This window comes from Protopterus annectens, chromosome 7.part0, assembly GCF_019279795.1.
Source record: "Protopterus annectens isolate FY-2018-M chromosome 7.part0, PAN1.0, whole genome shotgun sequence".
Classification (NCBI taxonomy): Eukaryota; Metazoa; Chordata; order Ceratodontiformes; family Protopteridae; genus Protopterus; species Protopterus annectens.
The window spans coordinates 1,333,802,930-1,333,823,324 of record NC_056739.1 but is presented as its reverse complement, the minus strand read 5'-3'; the positions used below and the strand labels follow the sequence as shown (position 1 = coordinate 1,333,823,324).

The following is a 20,395-nucleotide window of genomic DNA, read 5'->3' as shown; positions in this document are numbered from 1 at the left end:
TATTTCTGTAATATTTTCCAGGTACTTAGGAAGCCCCTTCCCAAATTTACTAGTTAAATGTGTTCCCTGTAGAACTAGGTTTCTTTAGTAGCACCTCGCCACGTATCTCCTTTCATGTAAATCCTGAAACAGTCTCTCTCTTAAGATTTAACCTTTTTATGTTTCACATTCTCTAAGCAGACACCTGAGCTGTAATTCATCCTGTCTGTCAAATGTCCGTCATTGTTGACTCTGCACGCCTTGTGGATGTAAACATGTGTAGTGTAATGTACAAAATAATCCTATGCATTTGTATTTGAATATACTTATGAATAGCTGATATGTGTAGTTCATTTAGTACTGCTAGTAAAATCGTTGTGTTGTAAAGAATCCAGTGAGCTGATTCTGCATCTCATGACTGCTGCTATATTTCTGTTTGGGCCATTTCTCCCCAAGTACCCTTCTAAAAACAGGTATTGCCAGTGAGCCCAGCTCTGCTTCCAACATAAAATTAATTTCAGATCCAACATTTGGTCCTACAGGTTCTGGTAATACCTTTGCTTGTGTGTATTATTATTATTATTATTGTTATTGTTATTATTATTATTATTATTATTATTATTTTTTGCTACTACTACTGTTGCTATTTCCTGAAATCTGTACCTTTACCTTGAGGTAATTGGTTTAACATAAATCAATATACTGTTTCTGTACTTCTTGACATTCCTTCTCTAGTTTGGCAGTTGGCACAGAGGACTAAAGCTCTGACTTGTTGAGCTACTTCCTGTCCCAAGAGTGCATGGTTTGAATCTTTCTACTTTTATGTGTCTGTGTGATATTGAGCAAGTCACTCAATCAGGCAGGGCTTTAAAGCAATTGGGAATTTCAACTAGGCTCCTTAACGGTCTCTTGGTGTGCATGGCATCATCATCATCTCTGTTACATGGACAGTAGGTTGCATGGGTTTCATTGGGTACCTCCTATGCCTAATAACTACCTATGAGCTTAGATGCCTGGCATCATCATCATCTCTGTTACATGGACAGTAGGTTGCATGGGTTTCATTGGGTACCTCCTAATATATGTATTCATTTTATACTTTGTTTTGGATTCCCAGCATGCAAACATATCACAAGTTGGGGAGTTTAAAGAGCATGTTGAGTTATAAGTATGCTTTTACCTGTCTTTGTGTTTTAGGGGGAGCTGTAAAGTGTGCATGGTTTAGGATGCTTATTCTCTTAGTAAATGATAACCAACAAGTTAGACTTATCTATTCACGGCTGCAAATGTATTTAATGCATTAATAGCCAATGTGTCATACAACACAGCACCTCTACTCGGAAGGGGATTGATGGACCCATTTCCAAGGAACTGCATTTATTGCATTTGGTTACATTTCAATAAACAATCATATCAAGAAATTCCTTGCTTAAGAAAATTGGAATTGAGCTATATAATTTTGATCTTTGTTTTCGTGCTTATTCAAGGATATAAACACATTGGTTTCATAACTCCTTCACGTGTTTGTGGGAGTGGGCATCCACCATCTTTTTCTTTTCATTCTCTTGAAGTTTGGCACAGAGGTTTAAAATGATGTGCTGCTACACCAAGACCTGGTTGCACTCCTTTCAGTTCCCAAAGTTTCTGTTTGCTTGCAGTGTGAATCCTAACAAATCACTCAACCTGGCATTGCTTCTGTGTCGCTTCTGAAAAGGGATGCTGTGCCCAGTGGGCTTACCTGATTAACAAATGCGTTTTTTTTAAAGAAATAAGAATGTTGCATTGATATTTTAAATTAGGAGCCAACATAGATTTATGGAAATAAGAGTAGCATTTTTGCACTCTTTTAATTGTTTCTGTAAGAAAGCATGTGCCTGTGAAGGCTGCTGTTTTTAATTTTTCCATATATTTTCCCCCCAAAAGTTGCCTTCAACTCATAAATCTCAATACTTCCTCTGTCATTTTTCTAGAGGCATATTGGATATTATTTTTTTGTTTGGTTTTGTGTTTCAGAATATGTCTGTCAATGTAGTGCATATTTGTCCTTGTAGTCCTTTTGGCTCTGAAGGTTCTGTGCTCCAGTTGAATACTGTACCAGAATTTTAATGGGATTCTAGTATTAGAAGTAAGAACACCATTATGAAATTACCAGCACATACAAAAAAATGTTAAGACACGTCGTGTTGCAGAACACTCTTGGCTCATCACATTTATCCCTTGGAAAGGAATCATTTCACAGACGCTGCTGCTGTTATTGTTCATTTGTGTTATTAATTGCAATGTTTTTCTTGGTGAACAGAAGCAGATGTGAGTTAATGTTCATGTTTTCAGTTTTTTCAAGGAGAAAGGGCATGCCAGGGTGATCGGGCCAATGCTTTCATTGTATCCTGTCCTTGTATCACTGTAGTGCACAATTTGTTTCCAACCAGTAACCACCACCAAACATGGGTGAGTTAGCAGCTAATTGTGTGATTTGTTGATGAACAGTGGAGTTATCCTCATTATGGTCAATGACTGACACAGAGCTCATGATGTGTATGGAGTTAAGCAGTTGCAGACTGCTGCAGTAAAATATAAAGCTATCTTGCATCCTGACTTTTATAAGTGGGGACACTTTGGATTATGTCATGAGCATAGTTATAATTGGGAAAATGATAATTATATCAGGCTATGATCACATTCTGCTTTGACTGCCTTACTGATATTTGCACAAAATGTGGACTAGCAAGAGCAGGCAGGCTTTATATGTGGCCAAGTACTTCTAAAAGTGGATTTCTTTTAGTGGTCCTCAATCATGTGGAATGCTAATGAAAATATCTGGTAAATGGTGAAGTGCTGTGTGATATGGAGTTTCTGACCAAAGAATATGAATTGTGGAAGGTGTTGGGCTAGATGCACAGGCCTATGTGGTTAAGGTTGTTTCTGTACTATGACAGCAGCATTACATTAGTGCTTAGATTATGTGGTGAATATTACACAGACCCGTAAAAGAGGCAGTCATGTAGCACAAAGTGCAAATATATATATATATATATATATATATATATATATATATATATATATATATATATATATATATATATCCTTGAGTTCTTTGCCTGTTAAGGATTTGGTGCACTTGCCTTAAGAAAGTTTAAACCACCTGCATGCTTGAGAAGTGCAACGAAATTTATATGAGATGCTGGGAAAGTGGTAATGGGGTCAGCTAACTAACCTTCCTGTGTTTACTAGCCAGAGGCTTGATGGGGGTAGAATGACGCCATGAATGCTTTCATGTGACGAGTTCAGCAGAGGTGAGTGCTCCGATTGTTCAGCTGAAGACAAGGTCAGATCATCATATGACATAACCATTATATGGCTATTAGGTGCATTTAAAAGGGGCATGAAGTAACATTACGTCATGCTGAAATTTTAGGAAAGAGTACCCAGTTTCTTGCTGAAGAAATTATATAAACTATCATGTACCTACAGAGTATTTTCCTTTCTTACAGACTGACCAAAACTGTGGCTTTTGTATTTTAATGTCAGCAAGTTCAGTAAAGCAGTAAACATTACCACGATTTCAGTTTCAATAGTCTTGGGGAGCAGTTTGCTTGTTAATCATGTTGATTTATAAATTCAAAACTTAAAAAAATTTTAGACCCCTTTTGTCTTAGCAGCTACTCATCATTAAAGGAACCGAGTTATTTTAGTTCTTCAAGTGTGCAGGTACATTTTTATTTGCTAGCATTTAAGGGTAAGATACCACCACGTTGTAGAAAATGCCTTTTAATGTATAGTTTTATCATGACTTATTAAGCCAGTGTTAAGCAGCCGAAATTTAATGGAGTTATCAGGACCATCAAAAATCAAAGTAGTTCACACAGACACGTGTGTGTGTGTGTGTGTGTGTGTGTGTGTGTGTGTGTGTGTGTGTGTGTGTGTGTGTGTACGCACATGTCAAATGATAGATATTGTTTTGGATTTCAACAAAAGTCTCCACATCCGCTTATGTTCTTCCACTATACAAAGAGGCCAGTGTCTCTCTTTCATGCTGTATTCTTATGCTGGAAACCAAATGTTTATTCTTGGCAGTTCTCAATCAGTACCGACAGGCAAACATTCTTCCTAGTATTTGTCGCTCTTCCACATAAATATTCCCTCTGCACTGGGAAGCAAAAGACTCTGACATGTAGACCTACCAGGGGGAGTAGCTGTCTAGAATTGTGCCTAGTGGTGTTCCCCAGTTTGGCATCCCCTCCCAAAAAAAAAAAAAAACTTTTCTACATAAGTGAAGAGAAGGGGAAAAAACTCTCCTCTTGTAAGCAGCTGCTACAGTTTATACCACACATGAAGTGCTGCAGTTTTCAATTAAAATATATTTTCTGTTTTTAAGCCATAACAAAAGGATTGCTATAGTTTTATACCACACAAATAACACTGCAGCAGTCATTTTTGACCACAAATGCAACATTCGCTGAAGGTGTGCATTGAGCAGTAGTCTGCATTAGCAGATTGTGGCCTTTAATACTTTGCATCTGGGGGTGGTAGCACAATTCGCCACACCCTTGTTATGTTATCCAGGACTAGAGCCTTTACTTCTCTCCAGTAGGTGCTTTCATTTCACTTAATGTCTGCTCTGATTTAATGGCAGGTGTACTCTTCCAGCTCACAAGTTAAAGCTAAACATCCAATCAAATAGCAATATTCACATCATGACAGTATAAAATGTATGTTTTATGTAGTTATCCACTATGTCATAGTATATGTTTCTCTAGGTTTACCCTACCATTATCAAATGTCTGTTCTTTGATTCAAAATTTCTCTATGCAACTTGATCAAAAGTAGCATGGAAACAGGGAATATAATGGAATACTGAAGTTAAAGGGGCTTTTCCCTTTTCCCTCAGTGGTGTGATTTTGAAGTTAGTGTGTCAGTAGTCATGGTGGTGTATGGAGGATGCAAGGGCAACCTTCCCTTTGCAAAAAAAAAAAAGACTGGTTTGCTGATTTTTTTCAGCAAAGTCACTGATGCCTTTTCAGTTTGTGTTACTCAGCTAAATAGATTTTGAGTTAAAGGTTGTCAGCAACTAGATAAAAACTCATATGTATGCCTCTGTCCTTCTCTAAGGATGTTCAATTTCTTTTAAAGTCTGTTATTAGCGGACCGGAGTTCCACTGTGGCGACCCCTAACCGGGATAAGCCAAAAGACACAACAACTACCATTTCTTGGAATCATATCTAGGCTGTAAAAAATTCTACCCTGTAGTTGAATACTGCCAGTTCTTAGGTAAAACATTTTGTTTTAATATAATTATCACAATTTGCAGAGTTATGCATCCCTAAATAATAAAACAATGTTCATTACAGGTGTCACTGTTGCAGTAGTGATGCTTCAGACATCAGCTGTTGTGGGTTAAATGACCAGTTTGACTTCCATAGCTTAGCAACCTTCCTCCTTCACTCTTGGAGGATACCATGACCTGGATTCAGGATGCCTGCAGTTTGTATCAAGATTGATGCATGGTTTCAAAGCATCGTCAGACTTGTGAGTCTGGTGAAAACATCTTATGATATTTCATTGGTGTTCTTTTGTTGCATGGCAACAGTTTTCAGGTGTCTAGATTTGACAGATGCCAAGATCAGATGCTCCTATTATGCATCAACCAAGTGGTGAACCAGTTTCCTCCTGTCTCCCATGATAGGCAAACTGGCAGCAAAAGCAGCACCATCCTAGTCAAGGCTTTATCCTTGTATTCTATGGAGATGACAGAAAAGCATAATAAATTTTGACTGTCTGTAGGAAGGAGATTCATAAAATGTCTTTTGCTTGTGACATGAGCATGACTTAGCCAATTCTTCCCCTGTGCAAGTGGGTCGCCCCAAAGATAATTGAGCAAATTGCTAAATCTGTCTGTAAACAACATCAAGTCGGAAGAAGTTACACACCTCCTCTAAGATTGCTCTTTCACTGTTAGAATTCTGCTACAATATTCCTTTCAGAATGAAGAAGGTTTAGGAGAAGTCCCCAAAACTGGAGGTGTTTCTGGAGACTGACAACTGATCAGAGTCTGATGGTCTGTGTAATTTTGAGACTCTGGGTTTTGGGACACAATTTTGCTGCACCCTGATTCCACTATCCTTTTTTCACTTTGGCTTCTGGCATGGTCACTTAAGAGGGTGCCATGTACTTGGTGGATGGCACATCCTCCAAAGCTGCATCCCTTAAGGCATCAGTTGGTTGAGATGCCCCACTGCAAACAGATGGTCTGGATGCTTGCACTGTTCTGAGTGGTAGCGCAGTAGGGCAGTATACACTTGGTCTTGTATGTTATTTGTTCTCTGAGGTCTGATGTTTCTTCCCAATTCCTGAGGCTTCCATGGGGTCTCTGTTCCTAAGCCCAGAGGCAAGTTGTCGAGGAATAAACAAATGTCTACCATCTAGCCTCATCTGCTGATGGTGCTGAGTGGACCATCTGTCCACACTGCATAACTGGCTACTTTCCAGAATTTAACAAAGCTGGGTTAGGATTTTGTCACATTCTTAAAGGACATCCTACCTTCCACCAAAAATGTCAATGTCAGTGCCCTCCCATCAAGTAAAAAAGGAAGCAGTAATCTCTTTCCCTTTGAAAGACTTGCACTCCTCTGATTTGGAGACAGATGAACACTACAATGTAGATCAGAGTCTGCACCCCCATTTATTAGACTGCATTAAGGTTACACTCTTTTCTGCCAGCCCACCAGAGAATATCAGAGCATCTCATTTCATAGGTTCATAGGTTCATACTAGGCTATCTGCCCTAGGGCATTTATAAGCCTAGCCAGAATGTGTTTGGCTTTCGCCACCCGTTTTAAATTAATTTTGCTATGCCCTTTTTCGAGGTTAGTATACTGTGCCTCTGTCTAACAGTGACGCAGAAGTGATACCCGGGGTAAACCTATGATCTCCCATCCACTCATCAAGATTCCTGTTGAAGAGAGTCAGTGAGGGACTCTGCCTAACCTGGACTGGGATTTTATTCCAGAGTGAAGGGAGCCTCTGGGTTATGAATCTGTCCCTCCAGCATGTCCTATTTATTTCAATGCTGAGGTTCAAGTCTCTCGAGCGTGTAGCTCAATGGGATTTGGATTTTCCGAGGTGCAGCATGTCCATTAATTCCGGGTTGGACATGGCTTTATACGTCAGGCACAGATCGCCTCTGAGCAGGCGGTATGCCACTGAGGAGAGCTGGAGTTTCTTTAACCGGGCAGCATCTGGCATCTGTTTGAGCCCTTTGATCCTCTTGGTGAGGTACTTTTGGGGTCTTTCCAGTTACTGCAGGTGTCTGGTAAGGTACATCCCAAAAGGGGCATTGTACTCAATTATGGGCCTGATGAGGGATGAGTAAAGAGGCACGATGACCTCCCCTGATCTAGATGTGAATCCCTTCATGATTAGGTGGGCTATATAAAATGTTTTTCTAACCACTTTGGCCATGTGGTTGTCAAATGAGAGATTGCTATCAACTTGGGTCCCCAGGTCCCTAATTACTTCTTCTGTACTTAATGGATTACCACCTATGTGGTAATTTGTGGGCACTTTGTTTTTGCCAAAGGGGATGACTATACACTTTTTGGCATTTAGCTTGACGCCATGGCTCTGGCACCAGTTGTTTGTTTCTATGAGGCCCTTTTGGAGGATGCTTGTGTTGGCTGGAGAGTCGATTATGGTGCCCAGTTTGCAGTCATCTGCGGACTTGGTTAGCCACAGTCCTTCCGTGTTGGCCTGTACCTCCGAGAAATATATGCCGAACAAGAGAGGTCCCAGGACTGAGCCTTGCGGGACGCCACTTGTAACTGGTTTGGAGTCTGACATGGCTACAGCAATTCTAAACATGTGGGTTCTGTCCTTGAGCCAGTTTGCAACCCATCTAGTGATATAGGGGTTTATATTTAAGCTGGTGAACTTATCTATAATGCCCGAGTGGGGTATTGTATCGAAGGCTTTTGCGAGGTCCAGGTAGGCTGTGTGGACCACCTTCCCCTCGTCAATGGCCTTGGTGACTGTTTCAAAGAAATCAACCAGGTTTAAGAGGCAGGATCTGCCCTTAACAAAGCCGAGCTGGGTAGGATCCAGTGTCTGTAGGTCCCCAATATCTTTATTTATGAGGTCCATGATGATCCTTTCCATAGCTTTGCAGACCAAGCTAGTCAGGCTTATGGGGCGATAGTTTCCAGGATCCGTTGAGGCACCACCTTTGTGGAGAGGGACCACTGTTGCTGTACGCCACTCTTTGGGTACATATCCTGTAGTAAGGCTGAGATTGAACAGTAGTTTTATGTTTGGGTTTAGCTGTTCTTGGAGTTCATGTAGGACGCAGCCCGGGACACCGCCTGGTCCCATTGATGCTGTGTTTTGCTTTGGAGAGGGCAGCTCTTACCTGAGCATCTGAGATGTCAGGGGGGCAGCACTCTGCTGGGATAGATATTTGCCCTTTTGGTGGGGGGTTTGCGCTGAACCTGTCAGCTAGGATGTTGGCAATGTCTGTGGGTTCTGTGTATTTTTTGTCATTTTGGACTAATTCTGAGCATATCTGGGAATTCCCACCCAGGTTTCTAACATAACTAAAGAAAGCCTTGTGATTATCCTTAGTGTCCTGTGCAATTTTTCTCTCGAAGCTGGCCTTAGACGATTTTATGAGTGCCCGTAGTTTTTTGCTAATACTGATCAGAGATGCCTTCCCTTTTTGGGATTTTGCTCTATCATGTAGTAGCTTCCTCCTTCTATTGTATAGTTTGTTTAAGGCTGGGGTCCACCAGATAGGACATCTGCCTGTGGAGGATTGGGTCTTGGTTTTATTTGGGATTACATGATCCATACATTCCTGAAGGTGTTCATAGAATGCATTTATAAAGGATTCTGCGGTCTGGGCCGTATTTTCTACAGGCCCGGGGGCTTTGAAGGATTCCACCTCGGTTTTGAGGAGTGTGAAATTTGCTTTAGAGAAGTTTTTCACTGTGGTTTTCAGGGCAGGGGGTGGAGTCGGGATGTGAATATCCAGTGAGATTAGTTTATGGTCTGATCTTACCAGTGAGGGATACACTTCTGGTTTTGAGCATAGAGTCCCCATGTTGTTGATGATCAGGTCCAGTATGTTTTCCCCTCTTGTGGGAGTGGTAACAAGTTGTTCCATAGCATTTGAGTTTATAAATTCTAGGAACCTTTGGGCTAGGGTGTTGGAGCTAGAGTAATGCTCCCAGTCTATGGTTGGGTAGTTGAAGTCACCCAATATAATGGTGTTTGGAGAGACCTTCATATTTTCCAGTGTTCTCAGGAAGGCCGAGTGGGGTTCCTGGGTTTGGGAGGGTGGTCTGTAGCAGGCTATAAACTGGAAGGCAGTTTTACCCACTGTTAGTTGCACATGGATAGTCTCTGATGCTTCGTGCTGTACCACCAACCTGGAGGTGTGGGTATCTTTGACGAATATTGATACTCCCCCTCCTTTTGTGGTTCTGTCCAAGTTTTGGGGTGTCATTCATAGGATGGAGTTTTGCAGGGTAGTGGATTCCTTCAAATACTTTTATATGCAAACTCTGTTGCAGATCTGTCTTTGGTGTCCATGGTGTCTACCAACTGCAGCTGTGGTAAGAGAACTACTGTCGCTCCAACAAATAATGCTGTTCCCCTTGACAGGAAGAGTAATATTCTCTTTTTAGATAAGACAAGCCATCATAAATGTCTGCTAACCTGACTTTCAGGCCCTTAATGTGGCAGAGAGAGAGAGAGAGATGCTGAATTTCTAGGAGAAACGTTACTGTTCCAACTCAAAGAAAAAGGTGATGGGGATGCAGGAGAAAAACCCGAAAGACAGTACTTGAACCATGCAGCCTCCATTTCAAGTTGCCAGTCCCTTCATAAAATGTGGCCATGATATCCTGAATGCCTTATGTAGGGCAATAGCTAGATGGGTTATTTTTTAAGTAGAGAAGCCTGGATGAAGACCCAGCTTCTGCCAGACTATATGAAAGCAGAAGTTTCTAATGCCCATTGGGCAAGTTGCTTTTGTTTGGATCGTGTGCAGAAGTTCCAAATGGTGGAGTAAAAAGACAAGACTGTTTAGTCTGCCAAGCAGTTTTCCCTTACTGCACTAAGTTATAGTAGAAACTGCCCCCTACAAAAGATGGCCTTTCTACCTGAGGCAGGAAAAAGGCAACCATCAAAAAAGTTAGAAAGGTTGCCCAAGAAAACAAAAATGGTAATGTGACCAGAAGAAAAAGCCAGTGGGCCCTCTGGCCTGAGCTGCAGAGAGGACAGCTATTACTCTTCCTTCCCTCTTCCTCAATAACTCCACCCCAACTTATAATGTCAAACAACCCACAAAAGATGGGGCATCAGTCAGCCCTCTCTGTCAGACAGTGGAAGACCATCATTCAAGACATAAAAACGTTGAAAGGGGGATAATAACTACAATTAAAAAAAAAAATTCATGACTCCCTGCAGTACCCACCAATCAAATCCACTTAAATCTACCTCTTATGCAATAAGTTTTCGTGCAGACGAGCCACAGAGAGTACTAAAGGCAGACAAATGTAGAGGCTTGTATTAAAATTGTTCCTAGGTCCAATAACAGATAGAGCCTGAAGACCAAGTTTAGACCTGTCAAAGCTAACAGTTTCTTAAAATATAGTATAAAGGTTAACCTTGCAAGGACTGCTTTTATTCCTCCTCCTTTGGGCTTACATGGTCACTACAGATCTGAAGGATGCCTGAATACATATCCCCATAGCCAGAGGACACAGACCAGTTCACTTCCCTGACCTTTTGTAAATGTCTTTGATAAAGTAGTAATACCAAAGTGCTTGACTCCATTAACTGCTTTTTGCAGAATCAAGAACATTCAATTTACTTCCCTTTTCTGCACAGTTGTTTGATCTAACCAGCAGCCATGGAGAGCATCCAAAAAATTCTAGTTCAGTTTGGCTTGCTTTAATTGAGAAAAGAAAGACCCACGCTTTTAAAGTTGTGAAAGTCCTACCTGATATTCTGGAAGCAAGCCCTGTATGGAGAATCAAAGGGTTTTTTTCAAAACAGGCTATGTCAAAATGTCTAGCACACTGTTTGCTTCTGTTGCACATTTCATTACAAGACTGTAATAGGACAGATGAAGTCCTGCACTTCTAGGCTAACAGCAGCCACCTCTGTATTTTTGAGATGGGCCAGCAATCACACCATCCTGCAAGCAGCTACATGGTCACCAGTTGAAACCTGGACTAGTGGCATAACTTTATAACTCAAGTGGAACAAGGGCAGGGTTTGCCACAGTCATTCTACAGGGCCTCCTGTAGACCACGCACATCTGGGGCCAGTCAGAAAATGCACCAAAAACTTTCAGTCTTCCCAAGTGTGTTTTTATTGCAGCAGTGAAACTTTCAATGAAAACACAGTATAGTTGTGCAATAATGTGTAACACTAGCTTTTTGAGTAGGTTTACTGTTTAAGTACCACATATCTCTATCTTCCCTCTGTTCTGTTTCCTCTGGGGATCTATGGATGGGGTGGGTACCTAAGTTACCCATCCTCCTACTTCCCTCCCCTCCCTATGACTAGGTGCTTATCTTTCCCAGAGATGATCTATGTCCTGGGAGAGAGATTGCGTGGGTTCTAGTTGTGCTTACTCCTGAGGATCCTTCTTGCAAGGGTAGTCTGTGCTCTGTCTACAAATCCCTGCTTTAGTGGGGAGGGAAGCAGGGGAAAGAAAGAACCAAAAACCGTGTGGGTGGACAACCCTCTTATTCTTTTGATGCCCAGGAGAAATGGTGCTAACTTCTGGAAGTAAGGCCAGTTGTCCTGCTTTCAGCAGTTAAAGTCCCAATCTGACATTACTGCAGTAGCGATCATATATTCAATTATCCATGGCTATTGTAATTTGGTCCACAACTGTATTACATATGCAAAATCCTGATCAAGTAAAAGCTTAGAAGTGTGGATAGATAGTCAGACATACTTCATTCAGTAGGCATAGGCATAATAGCATGTAAAGTTAACCCAAATTAATGCATTTGCCAAAACTCATTCCATAAACCAACATTACAGGATATTTCACTTATTGCACACTGGATCCCAATATATTTTCATTCTGTTTTATATGTACTCCTCAGAGAGGAGGGGATCCTAGATTATGCTCCCCATTTCAACAGTGTCCTGTGTACAGCTTTCATATAAAATTCTCTGTAGCTGCAGCTAGTTATCTGCTGAAACATTTACAGTATGTTTTATATACTTGCATTTCTATAAGTAATATATGTCTGAATTCATTGTACTGTGTGCAGGGCTGAGCCCGAGGTCCAGCTGGTTCAGTGCTCTGTCCAGGTTAACAGAATGAAACTACTAAGGAAAATAAGCATGCTACATGTATATGTACATGCAAACACAATACCAAAAGGGAAAATATGCTTATCTTGCAGTTTCTTTACTTAAGAACTGATATATAAAGGTTGAAATGAGGTAAACTTAAAAAATTGCATTTTCTTAACAAACGTTTGATATTTGTCTTCTGATGTTCTTCTTTCGGCTTTCCCTGGTTAGGGATCGCGACAGCGGAACTCCGGTCCGCTAATGATTGGCAGTAGATTTTTACGGTGCCGAGGTGCCAGTTTGACGCCCAACCTTCAACAAAGGCACGCCCATTCACGCATGTCTTTCGAACTCCACTTGACCGCGGGGGGACATGCAGACTCCACACAGAAGGCGCTCCAGCCGCGAATCGAACGGGAGAACCTCTTGCTGTGAGGCGACAAATCTACTGCTGCCCCACCATGGCTTCCTGAAGTCTCTAAAATGGCCAATTCTTTAACAGCTTGACTTTGATTTTAAATACCTACTTTTCTGTGAAAAAAAATTGCAAGTGGAATTTCTTGTGTAAATATGATAACTTTTCCTAACAATCAGGTTTATAGTTTTGGTCATCTCTGCTGAGTTCTGGCAAAACTCGTCTGGATTGATTGTTTTATTGATGTTTTTTTCCACCATGATGCTTGGCTCCATTCTGATGCTGTCCTTAAATATTCATCAATTTTGCCTTATCTCATGACTCAACCAGTCTGAGGATTGGGCATATTACACTAGAGTCATTTTGCTCCCCCACTGGTGTAAACCCCAAGAGTGGCAACTCTACTTCACAGTGCTATTTCACCAAGACTGATTTTTAGCTCTGCTTTCTCTACATTTGTATGTTCTTGCCAAGCTCCATAACATAGTAAGATGGTGTCCTCATTGCAACCCATGTAACAGGGATTTGAATAGTGACCCTAGCACTGGAGGAGCCAGAAAGGGGTGAGGGTGTGAGGAAGGAACGAAGAGATGTTACTCTCCCACCTTTGTTATGGGGAGAGCTTGAGGACTTACACCTGGATGCACTTGGAGCAGAAGATTTACTGACAAAGATCAGTGGTCAAACTGATGTATTGTCTACAAAGCAGGGAGCGGGACATTTGATTCCATGCTTCCAGGGGCAGTTTCCTACATCACTGAGCCCATTTTATGCTAACCCCTTGGATTCCACAGGCATACCCAGGAACTAATAGTAAAAGTTAAAAGCAATGTACATCTGCGCATATGATGTTCCCACCCCGGTTCTAGTCTTGACTGCTGGAACAAAGTCATACAGCTCCCGTCAGGGGAACAAGTAATTTGTTAGTGTGGCTGAGGGAGGGTTTGATCTGATGGTCACTGGAGGACTGTACAATGACCTATAAAAAATGATGTACTGTTCCTAGTTTAGGGTAGGGTGGTAGATGTTGGAAAGCTGGGGAGATTACATCCGAATGACATGTTTCGCTTTTGTTACAGTGATCGTGCCAAGGTGTCCATTGTTTAGTACGTCATACTCTGATATGGATAAAAGTACGATTTCTTCATGGCTGGAATTTTATACCCTCTGTGGTGACAGTAAATGGAGCCAGAACATGTAAACCTTACTTTGTGTATTACTTTCGGTGAGTTATTACTGTCAAGTGGAGTTTATTTTAAAATGATGTTGCGTTGCACACTAGTACATTTTTGGCTGTCTAGATGCTGCTGAGTTATGAGAATGCATGTAGAGACAGTAGCCTCAGGCTTTTCCATTTGCCTTTGAGAAGTCCTGTTTATGATTTTTTTCCAAATGTCACAGCAAAGTTTTTGCCTAGGCTGCACAAAGCATATTATATATTGCTGGCAGTGTGGTGCAGTTGTGTGTCAGGTAGGGATTACAGTAAAATGTGCTTGCATGTACTTTTATTCCCTAAGCAGTGTTACTTTAATATTCAAAATAACTGGATTAATGCAAGATACTATATATAACTATAGTACTTGTACAAATATAATTAGTGAACTATCCAACATCCCTTCATCACTTTCATTTCTTTGCTTTAATCTGATTCTCTGGACCACTCCATCCATATTACTGTACAAGTCTGTTGCCATGAGGTTAACTAAAATGATGAAAGCAGTGTTTTATGAGTTCCTGTGAGTAGAAATGAATGAATCTCCTAATAGATTCTGGAGAAGCCGAGAAACAGTTTCCTGAAGTATAATTAGCAGGTAATACTTGGGGAGTACACAGCAAATGTAGAAAAAGAATTGGGACTACACAGTGTGCACTTTTTGTGAAAACTCTACTTTGCATCACCTTCTCATGCAATGGTACATAAAAGAAAGTATCTGAAACATCAGTTCTTCTAATTTGTTTGGAATAGTGTGACTTCAATGAAACTTGTAATATTCTTTTATTATTTGACTTCTCATTTATTTCACTTGTAATCTGTGAAAATGTGGATAAGATATATAAAAAAGACAAGCATTACATTTCAAAAATTGTGTGTAGGCAAATGTATGCTACAGATAAATGCATCTATCATACTAAGTGTCCTCAAGGGTATTGTTATTATGAGTGGCCTACAGGGCTGGAGACAACTGCAGGGATGCACACTGTATTGCATTAGTTTATCATATCGTGAAATTATTGACTGTTGTATCTGAAGTCTTTATCACTTTGAATGATGATATCCATGTGGTAGGTGGATTGACAACTCTCAATTGTTAGTATGTTTGCAGTGTGTGTGTGTGTGTGTGTGTGTGTGTGTGTGTGTGTGTGTGGGGGGGGGGGTGGATACAGAAATTTTCTGTTTTCTATTTGCAGAGTAAACTCTGGATGGAGGTGGCTGATCATAGGTCACTACAGGAGTCTGATTCAGCTCTACAGCACTGGACAGATAATGATCTCAGTGTGTTGCTTGGAGGTGACAGATCATAGGTCACTACAGGAGTCTGATTCAGCTCTACAGCACTGGACAGATGATCTCGATGTGCTGCATGGAGGTGGCTGATCATAGGTCACTACAGGAGTCTGATTCAGCTCTACAGCACTGGACAGATAATGATCTCAGTGTGTTGCTTGGAGGTGGCTGACCATAGGGCACTACACAAGTCTGATTCATCTCAGGAGTCTGATTCAACTCTACAGCCATAGGTGCCAGAAGCTGTTGAGGACTGGGGGGGGGGGGTGGTGAGAGGAGCACTTAGTGATCTAAAAAGGGTAATTTTTTATAACTATTTATTAGCACAACATAGGTTCACTTGGAGGATATTTAAGCTTAGCCAATTCCCTTTTGGTGCTTGAATTAACATTTTCTGATTGGTCTTACCTATCCCATGGCTGATAATTGTATATTAGCCCTAGTGAGAATAACTGTGATCATACCATAGATAATTTGAGGAGATACATGTAAGGGATGCAGCATTTAGGAACTGTCTCTGTCCATTAGTGGTATGAGGGGCAATCCTAGAGTACATTTTCTATTACCGATCCTTAGATCTAAGTTGCATTTGAATATGGACGGATAAGCTTTGTTTTATTTTTATGGATAGTCTGTTGTGGAACAGTGGTAGCCTCTGTGATATATATCCATCTCTCCACAACATTCAGTTTAGATACCTGGACTGAGTATTTCTGATGCCATTTGACTTGCTGATGTTCAGTAGGTCCATCTGTATTAGGTCGGAGGATGCCTTGTATGTCAGACATGTCACCTTACAATTTATTTCATTTAGCTACTGTATTAAACCATTTTGAAATTATTTTCATGTGTGTGCGTGCGTCTTTTAATTGCTATAATGCATTTTGTCCAACTTACTTCAGGTATGTAACTATAAGGCTTTTGTAACTAGATCATTGCTGAAAATGAGTCCTTGAGGTTGAGACCTCTTACTTCCTCAAAATAAAATGACATCTGTCCTATATTATGAGGCAGTCAACAATTTTTTCCATTTTCTTTACATGTTCAACATCAGGAGGGAAAAGCCTTCTTACTTCAATATTCCACTCTGACTCAGCACCCCAAAAAATTGTCTTAACCTAGTCATCATTATGGATTTACCCTCTGCTATATACCTGCCTAATATTTGCTGTTTCATCTTGATCATACTGACCTCATCATGTTACCATACACCTAACTCAGAAGTGTTCTGTATTAAGAATTCTGTTATACTTACTAAATGATTAATGTAAGCTGCTAAAATTGCCACTGCTTTGTAATTGGCTGTCATTTCCCAAGTCATGTCTGAAAGTTAAAATCATTCAGCAAATAAACAAAACAGCCCCTATAGTAGGAGGTATTTAATGTTCTACTTTTCACAACAAAGTCCCTTTCTTATTTAAAATCCATATGAATTTAAGGTTCACCAGGTTACTATGCAGAGATAATCTGTTTCATAGACAGTGAATGCTCACTTGTAACTCAAAACTTTATTTTGTTACTGTTCAAGCTTCCCCAGTCATGGCTCTCAGCTTTGCATCTCCAAAGTAAGGCATAGTACCTCTTATATTGTAGAATAAATAGGCAAAATATGGAACACCAACTTCAACTAGGAAGCTCGTGGGATTGCTAAAAGTTGCTACTTTACAAAAAAACATATATTGTTAGTGAATTATGATTTACTATTGCTATCATTTAAAAATAGCTTATCACTCTGTCTGACAGACCCTTTCAATGCGGAACTGCAAAAACTTGAGTTTTTAAAGAGTTTGAAAACAGAGACGTATTTCTCATAATGAAGAACACTGGATAGGTATGTCTCCAGTACATAACACAATATTCAATAACATTTAATGCCCAATAGTAACAATTTCTATGCATCCTATATTCAGGAAGCTAGTGCTCACTATTAAGTTGTTTTTAATCACTTGAACAACTTAGAACAATTTTATATGTATGTCCGATTTCTAGTTCACATACTCCATTCCAGTTTGGATATCCTCCATCAACTAGTACATTTAATTAGATAGACATTAGACAACTTTCTGAATTGATTTGCACACTTGCCAGTCCTACATTTCAACCAAAATTTATGAAGTGAGGACTTGGTATGTAAGCATTGATGGTATCCGTACAGAAAGCTCAAGCATTATGGAATGTAAGTAGCTTAGCTAATATAGCAATAACCCACGCCTGGGTGTGGGTAATGCTGGATTTACCCACGGTTGGCGTGCTTTGGTCATGAGGGCGAAGCCCGAGGGACCAAACAAAGCCAACCGTGGGTAAATCCAGCATTATCCACACCCAGAAGTGGGTTATTGCTATTATACAATGACATTATTTAAGGGAAAAAAATAATTACTTTTCTTAAATAATGTCATTATATAATGCCTCCTTGCTGCCCTTCTGCAGCTGTCTGGTATTCTGTGGCAGTTCTGATGTACTGCGCATGCTTATGCCTATGCAGTACATCAGAGCTGTGGGCAAAAGCAATGGAGAAAGCAAGATCTCCGTTGCTTTTTACTGTTTTGCTATGTTAAATGGGTTTAACATAGCGAGACAGCTTTAAAATAAGCAACGGAGAATCTCTGTTGCTTATTTTAAGGCTTTGCTTATTTTAAGGCTGTCTCACTATGTTAAACCCATTTAACATAACGAGACAGTTTTAAAAAAAGCAATGGAGAAAGCAAGATCTCCGTTGCTTTTTACAAACTGTTTCGCTATGTTAAATGGGTTTAACATAGCAAGACAGCTTTAAAATAAGCAACGGAGATCTCCGTTATTTTAAGCTGTCTCGCTATGTTAAACCCATTTAACATATCGAGACAGGTTTAAAAAAAAAAGCAACGGAGAAAGCAAGATCTCTGTTGCTTTTTACACACTGTGTCGCTATGTTAAAGGAGTTTAACATAGCGAGACAGTGTTTTAAAAAAGACTTATACTAATGGAAAAAGTCAGGGTGATCGGACCTTTTTCCATTAGTATAAGTCGATTTACAGCGTGCACGTTTTGGAATATTAATGGGGGTCATGGTATAATATAATATAATCTAAGTGGCAGCACCAGCAGCGTAAACAATGGAGCCTTAAGCAGCAAAGTAAACAGCAGAGCCTTAAGCTCGGCAGCACTAGCAGCTAGTATAATATCAAAACAGCAGCACCAGCAGCTAAGCTAAATCAAAATGGGAACACCAGCAACTAATATAAGTAAAACGGAGGACCATCTAATAAATCAGTAAAACGGAACACCAGCAAAGTAAACAATGGAGCAAATAATAAAATAAATGAGGTAAATGGAGCTTTACATACTGGAGCAGCTTTAGTAAATGAAGCCTTAATGTTGAGTCTGGCAGCAATGATGTTATCAGGCTCACTTTTGTGTTTAAATTCAACGCATGCATGCATCCTCCGTGTACAGGTCTTGAAGCTGTAAAAGTGTGGGGGGTGGTCCCTCCCCCTCTGGTTCCAGTGCCTGTCTACAGCACTGGACAGATAATGATCTTAGTGTGTTGCATGGAGGTGGCTGATCATAGGTCACTACAGGAGTCTGATTCAGCTCTACAGCACTGGACAGATATTCTCGATGTGCTGCATGGAGGTGGCTGATCATAGGTCACTACAGGAGTCTGATTCAGCTCTACAGCACTGGACAGATAATCTCGATGTGCTGCATGGAGGTGGCTGATCATAGGTCACTACAGGAGTCTGATTCAGCTCTACAGCACTGGACAGATAATCTCGATGTGCTGCATGGAGGTGGCTGATCATAGGTCACTACAGGAGTCTGATTCAGCTCTACAGCACTGGACAGATAATCTCGATGTGCTGCATGGAGGTGGCTGATCATAGGTCACTACAGGAGTCTGATTCAGCTCTACAGCACTGGACAGATAATCTCGATGTGCTGCATGGAGGTGGCTGATCATAGGTTACTACAGGAGTCTGATTCAGCTCTACAGCACTGGACAGATAATCTCGATGTGCTGCATGGAGGTGGCTGATCATAGGTCACTACAGGAGTCTGATTCAGCTCTACAGCACTGGACAGATAATCTCAATGTGCTGCATGGAGGTGGCTGATCATAGGTCACTACAGGAGTCTGATTCAGCTCTACAGCACTGGACAGATAATCTCGATGTGCTGCATGGAGGTGGCTGATCATAGGTCACTACAGGAGTCTGATTCAGCTCTACAGCACTGGACAGATAATCTCGATGTGCTGCATGGAGGTGGCTGATCATAGGTCACTACAGGAGTCTGATTCAGCTCCACAGCACTGGACAAATAATGATGTCAGTGTGCTGCATGGAGGTGGCTGATCATAGGTCACTACAGGAGTCTGATTCAGCTCCACAGCACTGGACAAATAATGATGTCAGTGTGCTGCATGGAGGTGGCTGATCATAGGTCACTACAAGAGACTGATTCAGCTCTACAGCACTGGACAGATAATGATCTCAGTGTGTTGCATGATAGTTGAATTATCTCTGAATTGCTCTGTGCTTTGAGGTATTGGTAGTAAACTGGGAGTGAAGTGCATGCTTTGGATGACAAAGATACAGGTCTCCACTGGAAAGGATTTACATTTGAGATGGAGAAAGGTAGAGCAAGCTCCGCAGTCTCTGACCCTAGTACATAGAAGACTTGTTTTTTTTCTTGGACACTTTTTTACATACTATTCTGATCTGCGGTGGTGGTGCTTCGGTAGCGTTGTCACCTCACAGTCTGTGGTGGTGCTTCGGTAGCGTTGTCACCTCACAGTAAGACGCTGTCTGGTTCGACTCTCAGCTAGAGCGTCTTCTGCATGTAGACGTGCGTGAATGGGTGTACCTTCGTTAAAGGTTGTGCATCAGGGCTGGCAACTCGGCACGTAAAAATAAACTGCCAATCATTAGCGGACCGGTGTTCCGCTGTGGCGACCCCTAACCGGGAAAAGCCGAAAGACACAACAACAAAGAGACTTTTCTACTCCTACCATTTGATGCTGTGATAACAAAACTATGGTTTGCCAATTTTTCTTTTTGTCTCAAAGTCAACAAATCAAAATTGGTTTAAATTGCAGGGGCAAGTCCAGAATTTTGAATGAGTCACCCAGTCTAGTCTTTACTTAATAATTCCAAAACTGTAGAACCTATGAAGCTGAAACAGTCTGATAAAACCC

The 20,395-nt window shown here is 40.9% G+C and overlaps 1 protein-coding gene across 13 annotated transcripts in view; it reads left to right on the top strand.

Moving 5' to 3' along the window:
- MAGI1 (membrane associated guanylate kinase, WW and PDZ domain containing 1) overlaps positions 1 to 20,395 on the top strand; it is a 687,439-nt gene that overhangs the window by 222,827 nt on the left and 444,217 nt on the right. For 3 of the 13 annotated variants that reach the window (XM_044077949.1, XM_044077945.1, XM_044077944.1), the window contains exon 1: positions 13,878 to 13,935. The exons of 1 other annotated variant lie outside the window; for it this stretch is intronic. In XM_044077949.1, the coding sequence (XP_043933884.1) occupies positions 13,893 to 13,935 (43 nt within the window). In that variant the 5' untranslated portion in view covers positions 13,878 to 13,892. Of the gene's footprint in view, positions 1 to 13,867; positions 13,936 to 20,395 lie in introns of those variants that run through there. 9 more of the 13 variants (XM_044077956.1, XM_044077954.1, XM_044077957.1 and 6 more) reach the window with 7 other exon arrangements.